This window comes from Drosophila sulfurigaster, chromosome X (assembly GCF_023558435.1).
Source record: "Drosophila sulfurigaster albostrigata strain 15112-1811.04 chromosome X, ASM2355843v2, whole genome shotgun sequence".
NCBI lineage: Eukaryota > Metazoa > Arthropoda > Insecta > Diptera > Drosophilidae > Drosophila > Drosophila sulfurigaster.
Genome location: NC_084885.1, coordinates 15173119 through 15198352, shown reverse-complemented (window position 1 = coordinate 15198352; position 25234 = coordinate 15173119). Strand labels below are relative to the sequence as shown.

The 25234-nt window shown below is 33.8% G+C and overlaps 1 protein-coding gene across 1 annotated transcript; it reads right to left on the bottom strand.

The window, feature by feature from the left end:
• Positions 1-476: 476 nt before the first annotated feature.
• LOC133849452 (transcription factor GAGA) lies at positions 477-25184 on the bottom strand. Its single transcript, XM_062285552.1, has 7 exons — positions 24906-25184; positions 3659-4008; positions 3099-3583; positions 1129-2314; positions 947-1071; positions 756-877; positions 477-680 (listed from the first exon to the last, which is right to left on the bottom strand). The coding sequence occupies exons 2-7, from the start codon at positions 3947-3949 to the stop codon at positions 622-624; spliced, it is 2268 nt and encodes a 755-aa protein (XP_062141536.1). The 5' UTR covers positions 3950-4008; positions 24906-25184; the 3' UTR covers positions 477-621.
• Between the last annotated feature and the right edge of the window lie 50 nt (positions 25185-25234).

Below are 25234 nucleotides of genomic sequence, written 5' to 3'. Positions count from 1 at the left end.
CATATCATGTTTAATTGTAATACTTGTTTTTGTTTTTCATATGTATTATTAAAAAATTCAGTGTTTCTCCATTTGTTTTCTTTTGTTTTGACGATTAACTAGTTTGTATTTCAATTTTACTACTGAAAGAAAATAGCTACTGCTATATAATACCACTCGAATACAATACACATATTTATAATATTTTTTACTTTATATACGTAACTAAGATGCGTAAGTTTAATAATATTCGTATGTATATATATATATATAATATTAGTAAAACAGTTTAAAGTTCTACAAGTAACATCCAAGAAATTGAAAAGAAACTTTTATATAATTTCTTTACTTTTTTTTTTTTATTTTGTTTCAGGAAAGGTTTTTGATCATGGGATAGATTAACCGTAGATCGTAAACATCTTAAACTAGCCTCACGCTTAAACTTAAATAGCTAAACTGTCTTTTTGTTTTTACTTTTTGTTATAGTTTTGCGGTTCTTGCCAATTCGGGAAAAGGCAATTGTGCCATAAATAAACTAGCCTATAAATTTGTTTAAAACGTTAGAGCTTAGAGACGAAACACATTCCCCTAGATTAATCTGGGGCGAAGTTTGAGATTTTGTATCTTTTTCTTTGTTGGTTTTCATATCTGCGGACGTGTCCAGAGCTCGCTCAGGTCCTTCGGTCGCAGTTTACCCAGCTCTGCAGGAAAAGAGTTTAGAGATTTAGTTAGCATATTTGTGCATGCTGTGTAATGCTGTACATCATCAAACATACCCAGTGCTGTGGGCAACACGCTGCTGCTGCGGAAACTCAGATCGAAACGAGGTTGCACAGCCGCCAACTGGGTGGCAGCTGTGGCCGCATTGCCGCCAACGGAGTTGCGAAAACTGGTGCCGCTGTTAACGAAAGGAGTGCAAATATTACAACTGGCTGGGCATTTTGTCATTGGGTCAAGTGGCACTCACCTGTACGGATGCTTGAGGCAGCCGTAGACCTCGCGATAGCGACCATAAAGTGTGCCATATGAGACACCCAAAATGCGTGCGGCTTTCTTCATTTCGAGTCTTTTATTCTTGATGGCATCGAGTACCTGTGTGTCCAACATTGAATAACCTTTTCGATTATGAGTGTATTCTCGTCTACTTACACGCTTGGTGAATGGCTCCTCCCAGAACTGTGGACGCCGTCCCTTGGCCAAGTAATCATCCATTTTGATAACATCCTGCCACTGTGACAACTCCTCGTTGGTCAGCCGCAGTTCAACGGCATCGTAATCTTCCATCTTCACCTCGATACAGTCGAGCGATGTGTTGGCCAACTCATTACCAGCGGCTGTCTGTGAATTGCTGCTGCCCGAGCCGGTGGCAATTCCATTTGTGGCATTTGCCACAGCTGCCACAGCGGCGGCGGCAGCAGCAGCAGCTGCCACGCTGGGCGCAAATTCGTGTGGCATCAAAATGCCACCGTGATCATTCAACAAGTATCCGCCGGCCGTTGCATCCGAATGCTGTGTTCCATACTTGCCGCTGGCACCGAAGCTGGCGGACAACAGCGCCGCAGAGCGGACTGTAATGGCGGGTGACTCGGCTCGATTGGCCACCAGATGCTCGTTCTCGATCTCCTCGACGGGCTGTGGCAACGATGTTGCCGCCAATGATGATTCCTCTTCGTTCTCGTTCTCATGCTTCACCTCTGGCTCTGACTGCTGCAGCTGTTGTTGTTGTTGTTGTTGTTGGTCCGCATCATGTCCCTCAATATCTGTGATTGAGCTGCGTTGTGCACGCTGTGCTGCCGCTGCCGCTGCTTTGTCCGCAGACTTTTCACGCTCCGCGTATAGCCGACGTGTGGCATGCCGCAGCTTGCCGTGGCGTTCGCGTCGCTCGTTTGCCTTCTCCGACTTGCCGCTGGCGCTGCACAGCGGCATCGCTGCTGCTGCGCCTGCTGTTGTCGCCTGCTCGCCATCGTCGTTGCTCAGATCGAGCTCAGCTTTGGGCTCCAGTTCACCCAGCTTGGGTGACACATTGTTGTTGCGTTGCCAATCCTGTGCGCACTCCTCGCGCTCGCCATGCTCTGTGTGTGGTGATGTCGCCTGATGTTGCTGCTGCTGCTGTTGTTGATGATGCTGGTGTTGTCGCTGTTGCTGTTGCTGTTGCTGCAACTGCTGCTGTTGGCGCAGACGCTGACGCTGCTTGGGTGGGCAGGCGGCGGGCGGCGAGGCCAATGCGGCGGAATGTGCAATCGGCTGCGGCTCCTCGACAAAGGAACGACCCCCGGACTCCAAGTAGGCCCGCTGTGCCGGCTCCAAGTTTGCGGCATAGTGTGCCAATTTGCGACTGCAAAACGGAATAAAAAAGCAACAATTAAAATGAGCAAACTCAAAAGACAACAACTAAAGAAATCAGCAAAAATTGCATGAAAGTAAAGTCGATATCGACTAACGATTAACAAATATCCATAGTCTCACAAATATAAAACAAATTTCTGTTATCATGCTATCTACCTTTGATTCTTTAGATAGAAACATAGATAATGCTTTGATGATGATTGTTAAGATATAATCTTAGGTAAAACAAACTAATTAAAAAGTAAAAATTAATATTAAAAGAATTTAAAGACTTTAGTTTCTGATAAGAATAGAAAGAAATGTGGTTTCTTAATTAATTTCTTTCATCCCAAAAATATATACAGCAAAGAAAATATATAACGGAAGTGTGGTAAACTGTTAACATATACTTTAAAAAGTCTTTTAGCGAAGACATTGCATTTGATAGTCCTTTTTTTTTGTGACGCTTAATAAAATAGTTTTCAGAGCAAAGCATTCTCACTTTACTCTTGTTTAGCATTCAGTTATTGAGGAAGTTAAACATATTTATATCTCAAACATGCAAAATGTATTTTTCAACTAAAATAATAAGCTGCAGCAAGTTTCATACGCAAAGCTGCAAAATTGAAAGATGAGTGCATATATGTAGAAACAGTTGGACACACGGATGGAAGAACTGACTCTTGACTTGTGTTCACTGCTTGCAAGCTTGAACTGCTTGCACTGCTTATGTAAGCCTGAATTGTTTGTAAGGCTGTAAGACTGCTTGTACTGCTTTCCCCCGTCATACTCACACATTGAACACATCGTAAGTGTCGTCAAGTGGTGGCCGCCCGCGCTTACGCTTGGGTCCCATATACGGATCCACTGGCTGTGCACCGCACTCGGCCAATCCACCGCCACCGCAACCGCCACCGCCACCTCCGCTGGCAGTTGGCAGCGGCGTCAATGCGGGCATGCGAACTGCGGCCGCATTCAGGGCCAGCACATTGTCCAGGGCTGTGGGTGAATTGTGCTCGTGATCGCGTTCCGTTTTCAGCTGTGTCTGCAGCTGCACCGCATGCTGTTGGGCCTGTGTTTGCTGGTGTTGTTGCTGCTGCTGCTGCTGTTGATGGAGCAGATCCTGGGCATAGCTCTCGGCCAGACTGCGTGGCGGTGAATGGAACTCCGCAGCTGGCATCGGTGGAGGCGGTCCATCCTCATCGTCGCGCCAAGTGACCTCGGCCAATCCTTTGATCTTCAGATCATCCGCCGTCTTAAGCAGCGACGGCAAGCTAGCCTGTTTCAAACAGAAGATCGTTCGTTGTCTTAGAAGTGACTAGAAGTGGCATTCGAAAAACAAAGCTCTACTTACATGCTCCACATTGATCTCGCCCTTGTACATGAACTCAATGAGACACTTGACCTCGGCAAATGTCACGTCCTTCATGATGATAATCGGATCACGTTCGCTGGCATAATTCGAGAGCACCGAATCAAAGAAGGTGCTGCAGGCACACAACACCACACGATGTGCCCGAATCAATTGTCCCTCACACGCTAGGGTCACATCACAGAAGCATCCTCGGTCCAGCAGCTGCGAGAACATCGTCTGCAGGTTGCTGTGATGATACTTCCATCGCAGGCAATACTGCTGCGGTAGCATCGTGTCGCCTTCTTCTTCGTTGCGTATCCAATGTCAGTGCGCAATAAGCTGTCAATGATCTAAACAAAAAGCGGAACAGAACAACGCAAATATAGTATTAGGTCTCGCCGATCACTTCAACAAATATACAACGATATTTTTATACAATATTCTTTGCACATAAACAATGCAATTCTGCGAATTTTCGATGCCAACTGTCGAAAAACAATGCCCAACCCATGATTATTTCAAAATTTCCCCACATAAAAGTTGTCAAAAAAAACGGGTAGACAAAAAAAAACCTCAACACCTTTTAATGCGATTCTCAAAGTAAATTGCACAAATACAATAAAATTATTACTGAGACGATTGACAAAAAAATCCCAACACAAAAATTTCAACTTTTAATGAAGCAATTTTTAATTTCCCAACCAGTCTCACATCTCGAAAAATGCAATTGGGTAGATATCGTAATAATGTTGTTCAACTGTATAATAAAATTTTTAATATAAATGCAATTTCATCAAATTTTAATGATTTGATTTTAATTTGAAACACAAAAAATAGTTCGTTAATGATATTTCAATTTATAGTTCGAACTATTCATTAATGCTAACGAGTAATAATGTTCTGATTATATCTTTCAAGTGAGTCATTTAATTACAGTCGAGTGTGCTCAACTGTGAAATACCCGCTAAACGTTTTGAATTGAAGCAGAAGAGTGCGGTATTATTCTTTATACCAAAATAATATACCACACAAATACTTAAATATATCAAAGGCTATAGTTGGTATATTGATATATTACTACATTCAAAATATACCAGATTATCAGACAAAAATGCGGAGTAAGTAGAGGTTTTTTTTCCTACAAAAGAATTTCTACAATTGCTTTCAATGTTTATCAAAATTTTTTGGAATCATAAATACTGGAATTATTTTTCAATATTCTTAAAAAGTGCAGCTTTAGAGTCAAAATTACGCATGTGTTTGGATTCGCGGGGGTGCAAGTAGGTGTGGCAAAAATTTGAAACGAACTTGATCTGCGTGCAAGAATATATGTATATATGTACTTTATAGTATCGGAGATTCCTCCTTCTGCCTGTTACATACATTTCCTGCAGGCACATAACATAGTTATAATACCCTTCTACAAATTTACTTCATAGAATTCCCCTAAAATGTAGATAGCAAAATTATTTTCCGATCTTATAATAATAGCTATACAATTAGAACGCAACAAATCATAAGTAGTTGTTCTACAAATTTTGTTAGAAAGGAATATAAATTTCTCAGAAATTTGTCCAGCTTTCCAAGGCAGTATCCCATCTTGTACTGAAATTGTGCTCTTTGGCTTCTTAGCTCTTGCCATTTTAACCAAGGCGTTGATTGCCAATCACTCAGTCAATTTGTCAGCCCTCAGCGAGAGAGAGAGAGAGAGAGAGAGATAATGTGCCATGGGTCAAAGAAGGGAAAGGAAGGGAAAGGCGAGAACTGTGCGAGCAGAATACCATAAATGCATATTTACCAGCTTTACCGTTACTTTGTAATAATCGCGATAAATTAAAAAATATTTTACGACGATTTTCGTACGCATATTTTTTTATGCCGTGGAATTTACATTTGAAAATGCACCTGAATTATTTCTGGCAAATTAAAAGCCACACCAATCAAGTGTACGTATGTGTGTGTGTGAGTGCATATATGTGTGTGTGAGTGCATATATGTGTGTGTGCACATCCACATAAATACATATATACATTATGTACTTTCAATTGAGTCGGTCAAAGAAGCATCAGCGGCATTCAGAAACTACATAAATGAAAATTTATTGCGCCTCCCCATTTCTCATTTCCCCGCACTTCCCACTTCCCATTTCCATTCGTCCAGTTGCCTTCTGTCTCTCAGTCGAGTTTCACATTTGACGTGTATTTCAGAGAAGAAATTTCAAAACTTTCGAGTTCGCTACAGTTATTAATATATACATATATGAAATGTTGTCCTTGTTTACATTTTATTATTATGCATATTACATTACTTCATGCTATTTTATTGTTAGTCATATTTTTTTGAAATACACTTTGTTTATAGAACTTTCGTCGTATCTGTCGATTTTTTTCTCCTATGGTATTTTAAAGGGTTTTCCATGGCATTCTGATTTATATTACGAATATCATAAAGGGTACTCAAAATAAGAACTGAGCTGCGCATTAAATGAAATGAAATTGTCTTGACAAACGTTGCAACACAACTGAAAATAAAACCAAGCTGAGGTTCCCTTGATAACAAATACCCTATAAAGAATACTGTCTTATTTATCAAATATTATTATAATATTAATCTATATATATAAAAGAAAGTCGTGTTACAGAACAAATTTAAAAAAATTGTAAAATCGGCAAAATTTTGGAAATTGATAAAATTATAAAATCGGCAAAATTGTGGAAATTGAAAAAATCGTAAGATCGGCAAAATTTTGAAAATTGAAAAATCGGCAAAATTTTGATTATTAAAAAATGTAAAAATCGGCAAAGTTTTGAAAATTGAAAAAATGTAAAAACTTTGGAAATTGAAAAAAATTGTAAAATCGTCAAAATTTAAAAAATCTAAAAAATTTGTAAAATCCGCAAAATTTTGGAAATTCAAAAAAAATTTAAAAATCGAAAAAATTTTGAAATTTGAAAAGAATTGAAAAATCGGTTTATAGTTTATAATAATATATTTCTACCAAGATTCTTTGCAATTACTTGACTGACGTGCTTAACACATTCTTTGTTTATAGAGTATCTAAAAGAATCCATCAACTTGGCTCGTAACATTTGGAGCAGGGAAGAAGGAAGAAGGAAGCTTGGGCATTTGAAAACGAGCGAAAAATTCGTTTCACTTTTTTTTCGAAAAAAATATGTGAAAAAGCATAGAGGAAGAAGACGTTGAAGAAGCAGCAGAAGGTGGCAACAAAATCAAGATGATAAAGGAATGCGGGCAAATAAAATGCGCAAATGAAGGAATTTCTCAAAAGTGTATAGACAACTAACGATATACGACATATGTACATAGGCATATATATATATATATATATATATACAATATATATGTTTTCTATATAAAACAGGAAGAACACAAAAAAGGGGGGGAAGAGAAAGCAATGTCCGGCGAGCTGAGCCACCCACAACAAGAAACCATTTTACCAACAGTTTGCTCCAAAGGGTTTTTGATCCCAACTCACACACACACACTCACACTTTATATGAGCCGTTACACATTTCAGCTCCTTAAAAAAAAAAAAGAATATAAAAAAAAGAAATACAAATTTACAACGAGAGTGCAAAAAGAATGGCATAAAAAATACATGTTTTATTGTAGTATATTTTTCCCGCCATCGCTTCGTTCGTTAGAGACGAGACCCGAAACGACAGCACTAACATTTCCACACACACACACACACACACACATACACACCCCTCTGTCGCCCCCTCCTAAGCTCATACACCCTATACACTATGCACCCAACAGCCAACAACCGAGAGCGAGCCCAACACAACCCTCAATGCCCCAACCCCAAACCTTAAGCGAACCCAACTTGAACTCAAGGCCCACACACACACACACACACACACACATACCAACAACACACATACGTCACACACACACACATAAAGAGCGACTGGAGTCTCCACTTCTTTTGGATTTTCTCATGGAAAATATTTTTCAGTTTTTATCACATTTTTCTTCTTCTTTGGATTTCGCTTTTTCATTTCGTTTCTTTTTTTTTTGTTTTTTTTTATTTTTATATATATATAAAAAAAAATTCTTTTTTTTTTGTGTTCCTGTTGTGTTTGAGCTCGCTTTATTTTCTGTTTTTATACACTTCAAAATTGTAGGTTCTATAAATTACGCTACAACAAATGCTGCGAAGCGCAATCTGAGCAATACATAAATTATTTATATATACTATTTTTGTACATCTTAAGCTCACTTTATGATTTTCAAGTTTAAAATAATAATCAATGAATCATTAAATATATTAATTTAATTTCATAAAATTATGTCTTTGCAATTTTCTTCAAAAAAGTTGTCATTTTGGTGAATTTCTGATAAACAGTCTCCAAAATTGTTGATTATTATCTATTATTTGTTTATTATTATTATTTATTATTATTTGTTTTGTAACTTTGACACTATTTATAAGAAAATCACAAGAAAACCAATTTGACAAAAAATATATATGTATATATTGATGACTCAACAAGTCGGTTAGAGCATTTGGGCGTCGACATTTGGCACCACGATTTTCACTTTTATATTACTTGTGTTTTTTTTTTTGCTTTTTTGTGTTCACTGTAAGGCAAGAAACGTCGTTGGCTCCATGAGCGTAACGGGACAGCAGGGCAGAGCGAAGGAGACGGTAGAAGCGAAGGCAAACGTGCAAGCAAGAGGGGTGAGGGAGATAGGAGGAGAAGTGCTTCGGTAGGGCCGTGACGCAAAAAGGTTGCGAGCGGAAAATGAAAAAAGACATTACAGCAGCAACGACGACGACGACGACGACGGCGACGACTTCGGCAGCAAAAAAAAAATAAAAATAAAAATAAAAAAAAGAAGGCAAAAAAAAAAGAAGGCAAAAAAAAAAGAAAGAAAAAAAAACAAAATAAATAAAAACACAAAAAGCGCCAGAGAACATTGCATAGCGGAAAAAAGCATAACGACCGTTTCGTTCTTTTTTTTTATTATTATTTTCATTTTCTGTCTTTCTCCGCTCTTTATTTTCTGTGCTTGCCGCTACTGTTGTTGTCGTCGTCGTCGTCGTCATTGTTGCTGCTGCTGTTCTCGTTGTTGTTGTCGTTGTTGTTGTTGCCTGTTTTTTAAGCTGTAATTTTTTACTTGACGTTTTTTATGGTTTTATCCTTTTTTTTTTAAATATCGATTTTTATGTCAACTTAAATGAAAGGTACACAGTTTTCCATATAAAAAGTGTACGGAATTTTATACATGTCCGTAAGTATGTGTGTGTGTGTGTGTGTGTCATGTGCATGTGTGTGTGTGTGTGTGTGTGTTCCTTCGCTATTAATTTTTCCCCCTTGCGTTGTATTAAAAATGCACAACCGACAGAAGAAAAGGCAGCAGATTTTCAAAAGTTTCGCGATTTTCACTTTCCCACACCCTTTTTAACCCCTATCCCCATCATGCACATGTAGTAGTGCATGATAATTGAAAGGATATAAAACGAACTGGAATACCCTTGGCTAGCTGCGCGGCACAACAAACTGTCAATCCTCATTTGCCATTTCTGAGTCTCGTTGCAAGTTGCAACTCAATTGACGTCCACAACACATTTAACTGACACATAATTCCGAAATAGATCGCTGCTACAGCAAAGGGCAGTAGAATAGTGCCAAGATCTTCCCTACGCCATAAATGTTATCCTTACGAGACAGTACCTAATTCAAATTCCACCTTGAACTTGGCTAAGAACAATAGTAACACTTTGTTGGCATTAATGAAATGCAACCAACTTTGATTTCATTTTGCCAAGTTTCCTTTCAAAAATTATAACACTAATATTATCATTCATAACTAGACTATATAAAACAAGTAAGAAAGCACTCTGAGATACCCACTAACCATTTTCAATAAAACCACATTCGACAAATATACCGAAAACATACCAAAAACATAGACCGAAACCATACTAAAATATAGCGCATATTTAGTATACATATGTGCAAAATATACCATAGAGTATTTTACTCTATACCAAATTGTCAGCCAAAGCAACTAAGGTTGCTATAGATGACTTTTGCCATACAAAGTATTTCTTAAATAACTTCTATAGAAAACAAATTATAGCTTTATCTTTAAAAGTTTCTGGGACACAGTGTTTCATACGGACAGATAGACAAATAGACATGACTATATCGTCTTAGGTGTTGACGCTGATCAAGAATATATATAATTTATAGGATTGGAGATAACGTTTTCTGCCTGTTACGTACATTACCTGCAGTCACAAAGTTATAATACCTTTCTACCCTATATGATATATAAGAATACATAATGAATCAATCTTCGAATCAAGTAAAGATAACAAAAATATTAATGTTACCCATGACAATAACTAAACTAGACTTTAAGATATAATAATAATTATATATAACTGAAATTTTCTTAATAATAACCACAAAAAGCTTCTATATATAATAAAATAGTAAATGTTCTACCAATCAAGTCAAAGATCGATGTGCTTAATAATAACTTCACCAAACTTAATTATAAAAATATATATTAAATTAATAAATATTATAAGGTTTTACTAACGTTATAAAAGTATAGTACTTTATAGTATCTTTAACTAAATGATAAAAACTCTCAATGGATTAAAGATATTCTATTCCATATCAAAACTCAATAAATATATAAAGTTTATATTCTGAGGTATTTCATATTAAGGCTTAGATTATAAATGAATTTATACCCTAACGTAATATTAGGAGACAATCAATGTTAGTTTATTAGTTTATCAAATACAATTGGCTATTCAAAGAAACAGTTTGGCAAGAACCGTTAGCCAATGATCGTTTGAATAAAAATCGAGACAGGATAACAACAACGCTTTTCGATTATGGTAAAAAGTAACTGTAACCTTTTAGCTAGGCTGTAAATAAATGTTGTTGGAATAACATATATGTACATAATATATATAAAAATAAATGTATATATATTCTCTTTATATGACGTAAGCGTACGCATCCACAGACACAAGCACACACACACACACATACACGAATACACATGGCATGTAAAATCCGTTTCCCTCTGCCATAGCAATTTTCTTTCTTTTTCCAGATGCTTTTGTAATTTGTATAATTTTTTAACGTCGTCGTCGTCGTCGTCGACGTTCTCGTCGTTGCTGTTGTTGTTGTTGTTGCGCTGGTTTGCTTTTTTTTTATTATTATTCTTATTTTTTTATTTGTAACGTTTTTTTTTTTTTTTTGCTTTTGTTTCTTTCTCATGCGAAGCAAAAAACTGTAATATAAATTTATGTGCAAACGTAGAGCAAAGGGACGCAAAGCGCGGGGGGACAAGAGAAGGGCCAGGAATTGTGCGGGGGCGTAGTAACTTCTGTATGGGACAACAAAATGACAAAAACACAAAAAAAAACCCCGATAAGAAAAAAACAAAATGAAATAAAAACAAAAATGAAATAAAATAAAAAAGCAAGTATATACAATTTTGTACACAATTTATATTTATATTTTTTTTGCACTCCTACTCCCGCATATCTCTATGTACAACGACAATACATAAATACCTCAACCACCACACACACACACACACACATACACGCACACCCACGCATATGTGTGTACATATTTATATTCACATGTTTACTGGCGACAACGAGCACAATGCGAATTTACTTCCATAGAAAAACTCAAAGTCAGAGACGAAAAAAAACACCAAGGGGAATTCCAAAATTTGCAAGAAACGTGATATATGATGAAGCTGTCTATAGTGCTTGCTACAAAACAATTTGGTCTAAGAGATCGATTCCAAAATAATAAATCCATGTAGTTTATAAAAAATACTGTTTGTGGTAAGAAAAATATAAGAGATCGATTCCAAAATAATAAATCCATGTAGTATCTAAAATATACTGCTTATAGTATATAAAATATATTTTTTATGGTAAGTAAACTATACTTAATTTCATACATATTTATAGTAATTAAAATATAAGTAGTATAGTATGTAAAATTATTACTTATAGTATATTATACATACTGTTTATAGTATCTTAAATATATTGTTTATGGTATCGAAAATATACTACTTATGATATCTTGTAGTATATAATATATAGAGCTTATAGCCTCTAAGATATACAAATTTATTGTATCTAAACAATATTACTTATAGTATCTAAAATATACTACTTACAGTTTATAAAACATACTACTTATGGTATACAAAATAAACTATTTATGGTATCTAAAATACTCTACTCATAGAAATCAATCCAATAACTATCTAATTATAAATTGAAAATATATTCCTTCGATCAGCCAATTCCATTGCAATTTTCATAATATAAAATTATATTAAAAATCTAAAAATTGTTCCAAAATTTCTTCCCGCTCTCTTTCTCTGTTATTTCGCTTCTAGTTTTACTGGGTATTTACAAGTGTCTTATCTTGACACAAAAAATGCCGAAGAAATGTCAAAGTCAAGTCAAATGGAAATGATTTCATGTGCGGCGCGATAGATTAGGGGACAGAAAAAATAGCAGATACAACAACATTTGATTGAAAATACAAATTTAAATTTCGCACGAACGTTGATATCTATAACGCGTTGATAAATAATTAGAAAATCATATTAAATAAATAATGAAATTGATACGAGCGGGAGACAGATACGAAATGCCATTGCTCAAGTGTTTTACAAACAACCTTTGCAAATCGAAGAAGAATTCATTTAAATTCCAACACAATACGACACTAGGTTCATTAATTAGTATGAAAGTTTGCAAAACTTAAGGATTTTTCTGTGCCATTTTCATTGTGAAAAATACAAAAGAAATTAATACTTTCCGGTTGTTAGCCACGATCAGAAACAACAAAAAAAATGAAAACAAATAAAATATAAATTGCCAAGATTTATACAGCGACAGTTATCTAACAAATTTGTGGTTGGTACTTTCCAAAATCCCGCGTCATAAAGGGGAAACCACTGTAAAAACAAAAGGCCGTTTCCCGGCTTTTACGATCTTTTTTTTCGGACTGTACATTGATTACCAATCAATGAGACAAACAGCTTTCTACAGAAGCAGCTGAAAAATATCATTTAATAAGATAATAACTATCTACTATACACCAAAAAAAAGGGGAATCAAATCAGTTTAAGATACATATCGAAAGTCACAAGCAATTCTTCAAGTAGTTTTTCTACTTCTTAAATAAATAAATAACATCGATTGCAAGGAGAGCCCGCAACAAAAAAAAAAATATATATAAAAAAAAGTGAATAAGCAGTTTCTATGTTGTTGTTGGTTTTGTCGCAAAATCGAAATAATAATAATGGTCAGAGAAAAAGAAATGAAAAGGAAAAAATCGTATAAGAAACGCATTTGAAATGAATTCAGGGAAAAAAATCTCGCGGTCTCGCGCTATGTCGATGAGTTCCTTTTTGTGCCGCTTAAGTAAATTGAAGATTGCTGTTGCTGTTGCTGTTTTTATTATTATTAATACATAACGAATGAGTAATAAAGAAAAGCAAATCAAAGCGAATGCAAAAAGAAATCAAGAAAAGCAAACAGAATCTCAAATCCCAATACTCAGCACATTGCAACAGCATTCACGCAGTCAAAGTTCCCTCTTCCCCCTCTCCACTCTCTCTACTACTCTCTGTTTTTGCAGTCGCCTCTGGACGTTGTTTTTTTTTTTTTGGACTTTTGGTATGCGAATGTTACAGCAACAACAGCAAGACACAACAATAACATGTGAGAGAGACGGGAACACAGCCTAGGCCAAAGAACTGCACACGCAGGCTCAGATAGCCAAAGTATATGAAGTCCAAGATCAAGTCTAGTTGCTAAAAGCAGCAACAACAATGGCCAGAACCACAGCAACAACAACCACTGCGAGTATCCAACTCCAAGTGCAATAACACTTACTCAACTGCAAACTGAAGATGAACCCAACTCGTGCTTTTTCCTTTTTCCTGATCGAAGCTTTAACCCGATAAATAGATAGATATAGATATAGATATAGATATAGATATAGATATAGATATAGATATAGATATAGATATAGATATAGATATAGATATAGATATAGATATAGATATAGATATAGATATAGATATAGATATAGATATAGATATAGATATAGATATAGATATAGATATAGATATAGATATAGATATAGATATAGATATAGATATAGATATAGATATAGATATAGATATAGATATAGATATAGATATAGATATAGATATAGATATAGATATAGATATAGATATAGATATAGATATAGATATAGATATAGATATAGATATAGATATAGATATAGATATAGATATAGATATAGATATAGATATAGATATAGATATAGATATAGATATAGATATAGATATAGATATAGATATAGATATAGATATAGATATAGATATAGATATAGATATAGATATAGATATAGATATAGATATAGATATAGATATAGATATAGATATAGATATAGATATAGATATAGATATAGATATAGATATAGATATAGATATAGATATAGATATAGATATAGATATAGATATAGATATAGATATAGATATAGATATAGATATAGATATAGATATAGATATAGATATAGATATAGATATAGATATAGATATAGATATAGATATAGATATAGATATAGATATAGATATAGATATAGATATAGATATAGATATAGATATAGATATAGATATAGATATAGATATAGATATAGATATAGATATAGATATAGATATAGATATAGATATAGATATAGATATAGATATAGATATAGATATAGATATAGATATAGATATAGATATAGATATAGATATAGATATAGATATAGATATAGATATAGATATAGATATAGATATAGATATAGATATAGATATAGATATAGATATAGATATAGATATAGATATAGATATAGATATAGATATAGATATAGATATAGATATAGATATAGATATAGATATAGATATAGATATAGATATAGATATAGATATAGATATAGATATAGATATAGATATAGATATAGATATAGATATAGATATAGATATAGATATAGATATAGATATAGATATAGATATAGATATAGATATAGATATAGATATAGATATAGATATAGATATAGATATAGATATAGATATAGATATAGATATAGATATAGATATAGATATAGATATAGATATAGATATAGATATAGATATAGATATAGATATAGATATAGATATAGATATAGATATAGATATAGATATAGATATAGATATAGATATAGATATAGATATAGATATAGATATAGATATAGATATAGATATAGATATAGATATAGATATAGATATAGATATAGATATAGATATAGATATAGATATAGATATAGATATAGATATAGATATAGATATAGATATAGATATAGATATAGATATAGATATAGATATAGATATAGATATAGATATAGATATAGATATAGATATAGATATAGATATAGATATAGATATAGATATAGATATAGATATAGATATAGATATAGATATAGATATAGATATAGATATAGATATAGATATAGATATAGATATAGATATAGATATAGATATAGATATAGATATAGATATAGATATAGATATAGATATAGATATAGATATAGATATAGATATAGATATAGATATAGATATAGATATAGATATAGATATAGATATAGATATAGATATAGATATAGATATAGATATAGATATAGATATAGATATAGATATAGATATAGATATAGATATAGATATAGATATAGATATAGATATAGATATAGATATAGATATAGATATAGATATAGATATAGATATAGATATAGATATAGATATAGATATAGATATAGATATAGATATAGATATAGATATAGATATAGATATAGAGTTCTTTTAAAGTCCAAGTTAGGAAAAGTCTATTTATAAGTCTGGATGGAAATGCTTTTGGCCATCTCTGCAGGCAATGAGAATGCATCTCTCAGTGTGTATCTCAAAAGCACAAACTGCGGCAGATACGCATGCTACCTTTTGCAGCAGCAACATCATAAAATGTTTCCAAAACAGCAACAACAACAACAACAACAACAACAACAACAACAACTGCCTGCAAGCTGCAACAGCAACAAGCTGCAGCCACAAAACAAAAAAAAAACCTGGAGCTCAAGCACAACAACTTGCGACTTTACGATGCTCTACAACTATTGCTGTTGTTGTTGATGTTGTTGTTGTTGCTGTGGTTCTCCAAGTCCAAGTGCATTCGCCTTCCGCTTTTTCTGTCGTTTTTATTATTTTTCTTTTTTTTTTTTTGCTTTTTATATCTTTTTTTAATTTTGTTTTTTGCCAGAGTCTTCATGTTGCAGCAGTGTTGACTTATGCAGCTTCCACTAGCAAAACGTTGCTGCATTGTTATTGTTGCTGTTGCTGTTGTTGGTGTTTTTGTTGTGGTTGTTGTTGCCGCTGACACAAAATCTAATAATTTGCAGACACACCGACAACGACAACAACAATAACAGAAAAAGCGCGCAACGTCCAGTTTAACTCACACACACACACTCATAGAGAGAGGAAGAAACAGATGCAGATACAGATATAAATGTATCTGTGTGGCAAGTACATGTAATCTAAGGTGGCTGAACCACAGCAAGAGCAATCAGCTAGTGGGTGCCCAAGCACAAGCACAAGCAGAAGCTCAAGCCACAAGGGCCACGCTAAACAGGACCCACCATAAATAGAGTCCTAGCTGAAGAACCAGATTTGCTTAGCTTTAAGTCAACATTCCACCAACAGCAACAACAATAACGAAAGGAAAATACACTCAACTTAACACAACACTTTGCCCTTTACTCGAATGTGTGATCAAGTTATCAGTAAAATGCACTTGAATTTATTCAAAAATAAATATTACAAAATTGCAATACTCCTAAACTAAACCTTAGCAATTGATTTAGTTCAATTTGTAACATTACACTTTGAGGATTTTATTATTATTATTATTTAATTTAAATAAAGAATACAATTCGTTATTGAAATGTGATGCGCCAGAGCGACTAAGACCTTCAGTGTAATTATTCTTGTAAATGGTTTTTACTCGGAAAATCGTATATTATGTTGCTCAAATTTCAATATTTTACGTATTTTTATTTTATTGAATATATATAGATCTTAATTGCCTTGGCTGACTATATACATATATGCACTCATATATATTATGCACTCAACGGTGCAGTATTATGTCAATATACCAAATATACCCTTTGGTATATTTCAGTATTTTTGCGGTATATTAATTTGGTATATTTTAAATTGAATACCACACTTTCTTATTAATATACCAAATATACCCTTTGGTATATTTCAATATTTTTGCGGTATATTAATTTGGTATATTTTAAAATGAATACCGCACTTTCTTAGTTTTATTAAGAGGGTATCTTAAAGCTGTAGCTTTCTTATATGTTAATAAAGTGATGTAATTATTATCATCAAATATTGCCAATAGAATTTCGTTAATCTTTACAATTATTCTTTATAAATTTTTTCTTTTTTATTTAAATTTTTTTGAATTATTCTAAAATGATTATCATCAAATATTGCGAATGGAATAAAAACGTCTGCGCTTCAAATTCCTTTTTATTTTCTATTAAGTCCTCCATCTGTTTTTCTTTTTTTTTTTTTTTTGCAACATATTCCAATATTTCTAAACTAAATGTTTATTATTAATAAACATGTTAGGAGTTATTAAATTTGACCAAAATATTCCTACAGTATAATATTTACAAAATTTAATGACTAAATTTAAATACAAAAAAATATTAGTGAAGTGTGATTATTTATTTAGTTTATAATTATAATATTTACAAAATGTTTTGACTAAATTGCAAAAAAATATTAGTGAAGTGGGATTATTTATTTAATAATTATACTCAAAAAACAGGCTATAAACTCTTTAGTTGAAAGCACACCCAATAACACAAGTTAAGCAACGTATCAGCAACGTATAGATCAGAAATCTCTACTTAGGGGGCCGTATGATAAAGTACCAAGTGTCGTCCCATTTGCAAATGTGAGAATGGGGCAATGACAGGTGCCACAAACTGAACCTGTTCTAATCTCTATGTCGTGTTCGTTTTTCTTTATTTTTTCGTATTTTGTTGGTTTTTTTTTTGACAAATCTTTTGTATGACTTCCGGTTAGGGTTTTTAAAGTTGGTCCAAGATCTGCACCAAACGAAAATAAACAAACAAATAATGTTACGAGAAAATGGAAAAGCTGCTGTTGCGTAGAAGCTAAAAGCTGGCAAACGGAAAAACATAGGAAAGGACCAAGAGAGACGAAGAGATGAAGACTGAGGCTGAGACTGAGACTGAGGCTGAGGCTGGTGCAGAATCTTGCAGGTGACAGTAGCTCTGCGGCTTTTTGGTTGCTTGCGAGGAAGAAGAAGAAGAAGAAGGAGAAGGCGTTCATGAAAAGCGAAGATACAAATGCTTTTTGCGAGAAGGAAAAACTCGCTTGCTTCTGCAGCAGCTTCCAATGTTGCTGCTGCGGCTTAGCAGCAATCTTTCTCTGGTCTCCGACTTTGGGAAGCAACGCGCACATTCATCAAGAAAACTGTCATCGTTTTTTGCTCTCCCTCTCTAGCTCTCTGTGTATGTGTGTATTTGTATCTTGTATCTGTAAGTACGTTAGCCTCGGCCACAGATTCTAACTCATACGCGAGGTTTCTTTGTGTATTTCTTGTTGTTGTTGTCGTTGTTATTGTTGTACTTGTTTTTCTTTTTCTTTTTTTTGCATTTTGTTTTTGTAACTTTTGCTTTGGCAAGACGCCCCCTCTAGCATCTGCCCCCCCATCAGCTTCCGTCCCTTTTCCCGGCCCTTTCATCCACCATCGTTGTGTGTGTGTGTTTGTTTATGTCAATGTTTTTCGCTTTGACTTTTTTTTTGTTTTGCGTTTCTGTTTTTTCGCCTTACTTATCATATTTTTTGCGCCTAATGTACACTTAATATTATTTTTATATCAAAAGTTCTCGCTTGCAGGCACAAAAAGCGGCACCAGCTCAACAACACAATGCCAACCAAAGGAGGGACGACGCTAGCCCAACCAAAAACCATCTATAACCCCAAAAACAAACTATGCCCAGCTCTATGGAGTTGGAGTTGGAGTTGGAGATGGAGTTGGAGCTAAAAGATGGACAGACATAGTTACTCCGCCAGTTTTTTTTTTGCCGCCTTGTCGTATCTCTTAGGTTTTTGTTAACTTCGATTTTTTTCAGTTGTTGTTGTTGTTGATGTTTTTACAATTTCTACCAAGACCTGTTCGCAGCTCTCCCTCTCTCTCTCTCTCTCTCTCTCTCTCTCACTCTCTCTCTCTTTCAGTCTTGCTTTGTGGTTCTGTTTGAAGTCTCGGGAATTTCTTAAGAAAATCAAGCCACGCATCAAAGAGAATCAAAACATTAAACGTCTTTGACTTTTCATTAAAAATATCCTTTCAAAATGATCTTCAGATCAAACATAAAATCTCCAAGCTTACGAAATTATTGTCACGAAAAAAAACTTTAAAGTAGAGATGAAATCAAATGTGTGCAAATAACGAAATTAGTAGAAGCAAAAAAATAAAAAAAAAAAAAAAACAAGAAAGATACAAAAAATTAAACAAAAAAAAAACCCCAACTTGATGTTGATGATGCTGATGGTCAAACGCAGCGTTCGAATTGAGAATTTTGCAATTACCCATTTGCCAGACGCCTTGAGATGTTTTTTTTGTTTTTTTGTGGTTGCTAAGCAAAAAGTGTGTACAATAAAGTTGAGCAAATGAATATAAGAAACGGAAAAGGGTAACTTTGGTTCATCATACATAGATCAGCAAAAAAGAAAAATAACTTATAGAGTAGATTTGGTTCATTATAGATCAGCAAAAAAGCGAAATAACTAAAAGAGCAGCTAATTGACTACTGAATTCACGCATGAAATTTCCATCGGGAATTCAGCACATCTCCGCTTACAGGGTATCTATGCGTCAAGTTCATACAATCAAGCGATAGAAGAAAACTTGGGCAACCAAATTGAAGAATTTTCAGCATATTCCTAAAAAAATACAACAAAAATTCTTTACAGAGTATCTCGGCATCAAGCACGTATAACAATACCATGCCCAGTTGGATAATGCTTTCTTCGTGTTTTTCATTATTTTCTTTTTATTTTTACTTTGCACTGCTTTTTGGTGACTACTTTGTAATTTATTGCATATTTTGTCGTTTGTTTTCTGTTTCTTTTTTTTTTCTTGCGTATGGAAAACAAAGAAGGAAAATGAAAAAAAAATTTGTTCAATTTTGCTCGAGAAAAAAATGTCGCAATGCCGAAACAAAACTCCCCCCTTTGAAACAAAAAAAAAAAAAAAAAAAAAAAAATAAGGGGGAAAAATGAAAAGAAAAACGAAGTAAAAGCGAATATTGAGATGTGTGTTCCATAGCGAGTGATTCAAGTGATTTACTCATTCGGTAATATGCAGGTCTGTGCATGCATGTCTCCTTTCTTGTGTGGGTGGCATGGGACATATACACACACACACACATAGTCACACATCACACATATGCAGTCGTGCGATGTGCTTCTATATACATATATCATATATGAGTATATATTATATAAGATATGCGAGTAAAAAACTCTACAAAAAACACTTCCCTTACACATAAAAACAAAACAGTAAAAAAGTAGTTTAATATTTACAAACTGAACGACTATTGAATACCCTTTAGTGATTGACAAACCAAATAGAGAATATAACGAAAAATCTGAACATTAAATAGTTTGCAAAAGTGTTAAATCATTTCAAATTTCTAAACACAAAATATTTCAAATTTCTAAATAAGGTTTGAAAACAAAAATAATACAACGAAAAGTAACAAAGAAAACAAAAAAAAGACAAAAGATTATCTTTCAATCACCTCAAACATTAGAAATATTAATAGTATTTACAGGGTATGCAAACATCAACTAGCAAACGCAACAACTCTAGCGTTGGCCACTTGTTATTTTGTTCAGTGCAAAGTATAAATGAAGTTTTTTGCTCTTGTTCCTTTTTTGCGTCTTCCCTTTTGCATGCCTGATGTAAAGTTCAGTTTCAGCTCAGTCTCTCTCTCTCTCCCTCTCTTTTCTTTATTTTTTTTGTTGTTTTTCTCTTTTTTTTGTTCATAGTAGTTTTCTGGCCGCGCCAAAAAGGCAAAAACCGAGCAACAGTAAAACGAGAGCTTTTTTCTTTTGTTGTGCTTTGATGCGACGACGTTGGGACAATGGCATGTCGGTGGGGTCCGAGGGATGGAGAAAGAGAGCGAGAGAGAGAGAGAGAGAGCAAAGGACTAAGGACGTACATAGCTGGCGAGCAGAGGAATGGATCGCAGCTCAGAGCACAGTGGGCAGGGCGGGGTAAATAAATTAAATGCTTTTTGCTCGACTTTATTTTGCTGGCGATGTTTGCCTTGTTTTAATATTTTCTTTTCCCTCTTTTTATACATATATACCAATTTCTTTTCGTTTCCCTCTTTTTCTTTCATTTCTTTCATTCTTTATTATTTTTCTTTTTTTTTCGTTTGGGTTTTTTGTGTTCTTGTTTTTTGGTTTTTTTTTTTGTGTTAGCCAACAGTCATCGACTTATTGCCAGTTAGCCCTGATTTCCACACACACACACGCAGTAGTCGCCTTTGGTGGCATCCCAAACATAACGTTATCCTAATCAAGCGACGACTTTAACCATTTTGCATCTTTCCCAATTTACCATATACATATATATGTATATGTATATACATATGTACATTGTTTATCCTAACTGATTGCTAATCAACGTGTCGCGCGTCGTCTTTCTTTTCTGACGTCAGCAGAGAGATTGGAATAATTTGTATGTATTTCCAATGTTCAACTAAAAACTTTGCAGTCACGCCAAGAAGTTTGAAAGCATTTTCTTGTCTCACAAAATTTAGAAAACGTTTCGGTCTGATTTGTCCGCATACCCCTTGTTACACTTCCAATTCTACAGGGTATAACAAATTACAAAAACCGTTCACACAATGTTGTGATTGATTGATTATCGACAATGCGATTTATCATCACGTTTTAAATCAGACCATACATTATAAACTTAAAATAAACTTAACTTATTTATTCCCTATACTTTTCTCATGTTATTTTATATTTTGGAGGCAAAAAAAAAATGATAAATATTGTAGTTTCTTCTCGGTTTGTATTGTTGAGTTTGCTTTTATTTGACGGAAATGCATAGTTTTTATCTATCGCAAAAAAAAAAGTTAAGTTTTCGAGATTGGCTGCAACATTTTGTTGTTTCTTTATTATGCCTAGTTTTTAATATAATTTATTTTGTATTTGTTGCTATTTTTCGCAGTTCAAATACCCTGTAACTCCACAAGTAAGTCAAAGTGTATAGTATGTTGGCAGTATAAGATATAGAAATAAGAGAAAAACCCTTTTTCCCTCGATTTAATTTTAAATTGTATTTCATATAAAATTACAATCAGTCTTTACCGTTATCAGTTACTACTAATGGGTATTTGCAAGTCGTATACACTTGATTTGCTTGCCATTTTTGCTTCAAGTTATCAGCAAAATTTGCCTAACTTGTTTGTAGTTTTTTATTGACTTTTTTCTAGAGTACACAGAGACATCTCATACATTATATATACATACATATATATAATTGTACATATTGGATATGCATGTGTATTGTGTATGCAAGTATATATATGGTACAAATATAGTTATTTCTATTTGTGCATTTGTTTTGCTGTTGTTGATTTTGATTCTATTTTTTGTGTGTTGTTTGTGATTTGTTGTCTCTGCTTACATTTTTTAATTATAAATACGCGCTGATATCAGAGCGACCAAGAGGAAGGGAAGAGGGGAACGGGTGCGAAATAAGAATATCATAACAAACAAAACAAAAAAAAAACATTAAAACTGATACGCACAAAAAATGCGCTGAAACCCAAAATAACATACAAAAAAAAAGCAAACCACAATTCTGGGGAATTTACATTAAAGTTTGTTGTTGTTATTTTTTTGGGGTTTTTTTGGTTATCGTATTTGAATTTAGCTGAAACTTTTGCAATTTGCCCACTCGAATTTCAGTAGATCATAAAGTTTATGACTCAAACATGAAATTGAAACATATTTTATCGGCTTATAGTAGTCGTAATATAAACATAAATAAACAAAAATATCCCTTACATCAGATGATAATGAGAATAGTGTTGAATAACGAATGAAACGAAAGTCTCTTTATATGCGTAAGACGCAAATTCATAAGAATTCTTCGGTTAGCGCTCGAAAAAATATAATAATAATAATCATAATCCCGATAAATTTCGCCTTAGCTTAGAAATAAAAACAAAAGCGCAAAAAAAACCACAAAAACAAACAAAAAGTAATGAATAAACATGCAAACAAATATGTTTATGTCGCAATTTGAATAAATGGAAATTTTCAAGGTTAGAGAGAGAGCATAAAAGAGTCGCATTGGGTTATGGGTTAGGGTATTATGATATATAAATAGTATATAGTTTGTGCATTCAATTAATATTTTACACAATTTGTGTGTCCTCCTTTTAGCGAATATAAATTTGTTCAAAGTTTGCCAAAATTTATCGCCAATCATAGCAAAAACAACGGCAGCAACTTTACACCACTTGTTGTTGTTGTTTCTGAATGAACTTGAAATTTTTGGAGAGTCAACTTGTAATTGAAAGCTGTGCGAGTGTGAGTGAGTGTGAGTTTAGTGTCGCGCTAAACGGTTACACTCACGCATGCAGACACAAGCTCTCTCCCTCCCACTCATACACATACAAGAAGCACACAGAGAGACGCACACACACACACAAGCACTTGTGCAGTTTGGAGCTGCGTCAAATGCGGACAGTGGGACGACGCGCATACGAATGTCGTTATGAAAACAAAAAAACTAATAAAGTAACGGATGAAAACAAACGGCCCAACAACTGACAACAACAGCGGCTGCGGCAGCGGCAGCGCAGCAGCAACAACGTTGGCAGCAGTTGCCGCCGCCACGGCAATTTGCAATTTTAATTTTGCGTGTTGCTTTTTGCGATTTGTTTTCTGTTTTCTGTTTTTGGTTTTTGTATTCACATTTGTATTTGTATAATTAAACTTAAAGTTGTAAAAAAATGAGCAGCAATAACAAAAACAAAACAAACAAAAAAAGTCAATTGCAAATTGCTTGAATCATTTTGCGGGAAAGGCGGAAATTGTTGAGCTTATGGACACTTCGTCTCTCCATCTCTCTCTCTCTCTCTCTCTTTCTCGCTCACACTCTCTTTCTTTTAATTGACAGCGTCGCGTAAAACAACAAATCAAAACAACAAAAAAAAAGACAACTTAATACACTAACAACAACAAAAAACAGCAACACCAATATTTCAAAAGGTGAGCAAAAAAATTAATTACCAAATGAACAGCAACAAAAAAAAATACGAAAAAAGCACAACACAATTTTTAATCTACTTCCTTTTGTTCTGTTTTTTCTTTCACGAATTTATTTGAGTTTCAGTTTTTTTTTTTCTTTTTTGCTGTTCAGCACATTTTTTTTACGAAATTTACTTAAAAATACAGTTTTTTGCCTTCAATATTTTTTGTTATTTGCTCTTCCAACTTCCTGTGCACCAAAAATTGCTTATAATTAAATATATATGTAGATGTACAGAATATGTAGAAATGTACATAAGTGGAATATATTTAGGAATTATTATTTATACCGATTTCAATTCAATTTCAATTTGAACAACAACAAAGCAAATCAACAACAACAACAACAACTGGCAAAGTCAACAAACCCGGAAACCTTCCTCTCGAGAACAACGGAATTTTATCGTAATACTTTATTTTTTTGACAAGAAGCAACAAAAAACAACGAAATAAAACAAAAATAATTGAATGAGCAAAAAAAAGATGGCAAGCAAAACAGCAATAAAAACGGGCAATTATGCATACAAATATTGAAAACAAAAACAACAAAAAATTAAAACAGAAAACAGAAACCGCAAACAAAACTTTTTTTCTTTCGGCTAAAAATAACATTCCACTTTCCTGCATTAGTTGCTGCTGTTGCTGTTGTTGTTGTTGTTATTGCTGTTATTATTGTTTTAGCTTTGCTTTTTAGCACAACAACAAATAAATAATTTGGGTTTCTCACCTTTCTTTACGAGTTTTCGCGGTATTATTATTGTATGAGTGTGTGTGTTTTTTGTTTGTAACTTCTTTTGTTATACGAAAAAAATGGTATCGCAGTTATTTTCCGAATTCATTCATTCATTTTGATGCTTGCACTATTCACACTATGTTTAACTAAAAAAAAAAAACAAACCAACTATTCTGCGATAAAAACAATTTGCAGCGCGCGCTTTTTTCATTAACGGTTGTGCTTCGTTTCGGTCTCTGTGATTATGTCGCCGACTCAACAACCAACCGGCTTAACAGTTCAAAATCGACTGAGCAGTGTTAGCAGATTTACTTGCTCACAAA

Bases quoted from the DNA above. Each gene is read 5' to 3' on its own strand.
- LOC133849452 (XM_062285552.1), bottom strand. From the start codon at position 3,949: ATGCTACCGCAGCAGTATTGCCTGCGATGGAAGTATCATCACAGCAAC. The intron at 3,584-3,658 runs GTAAGTAGAGCT...TGTTTGAAACAG, and splicing joins GCGAGATCAATGTGGAGCAT to GCTAGCTTGCCGTCGCTGCT. The intron at 1,072-1,128 runs GTAAGTAGACGA...TTGGACACACAG, and splicing joins AGGAGCCATTCACCAAGCGT to GTACTCGATGCCATCAAGAA.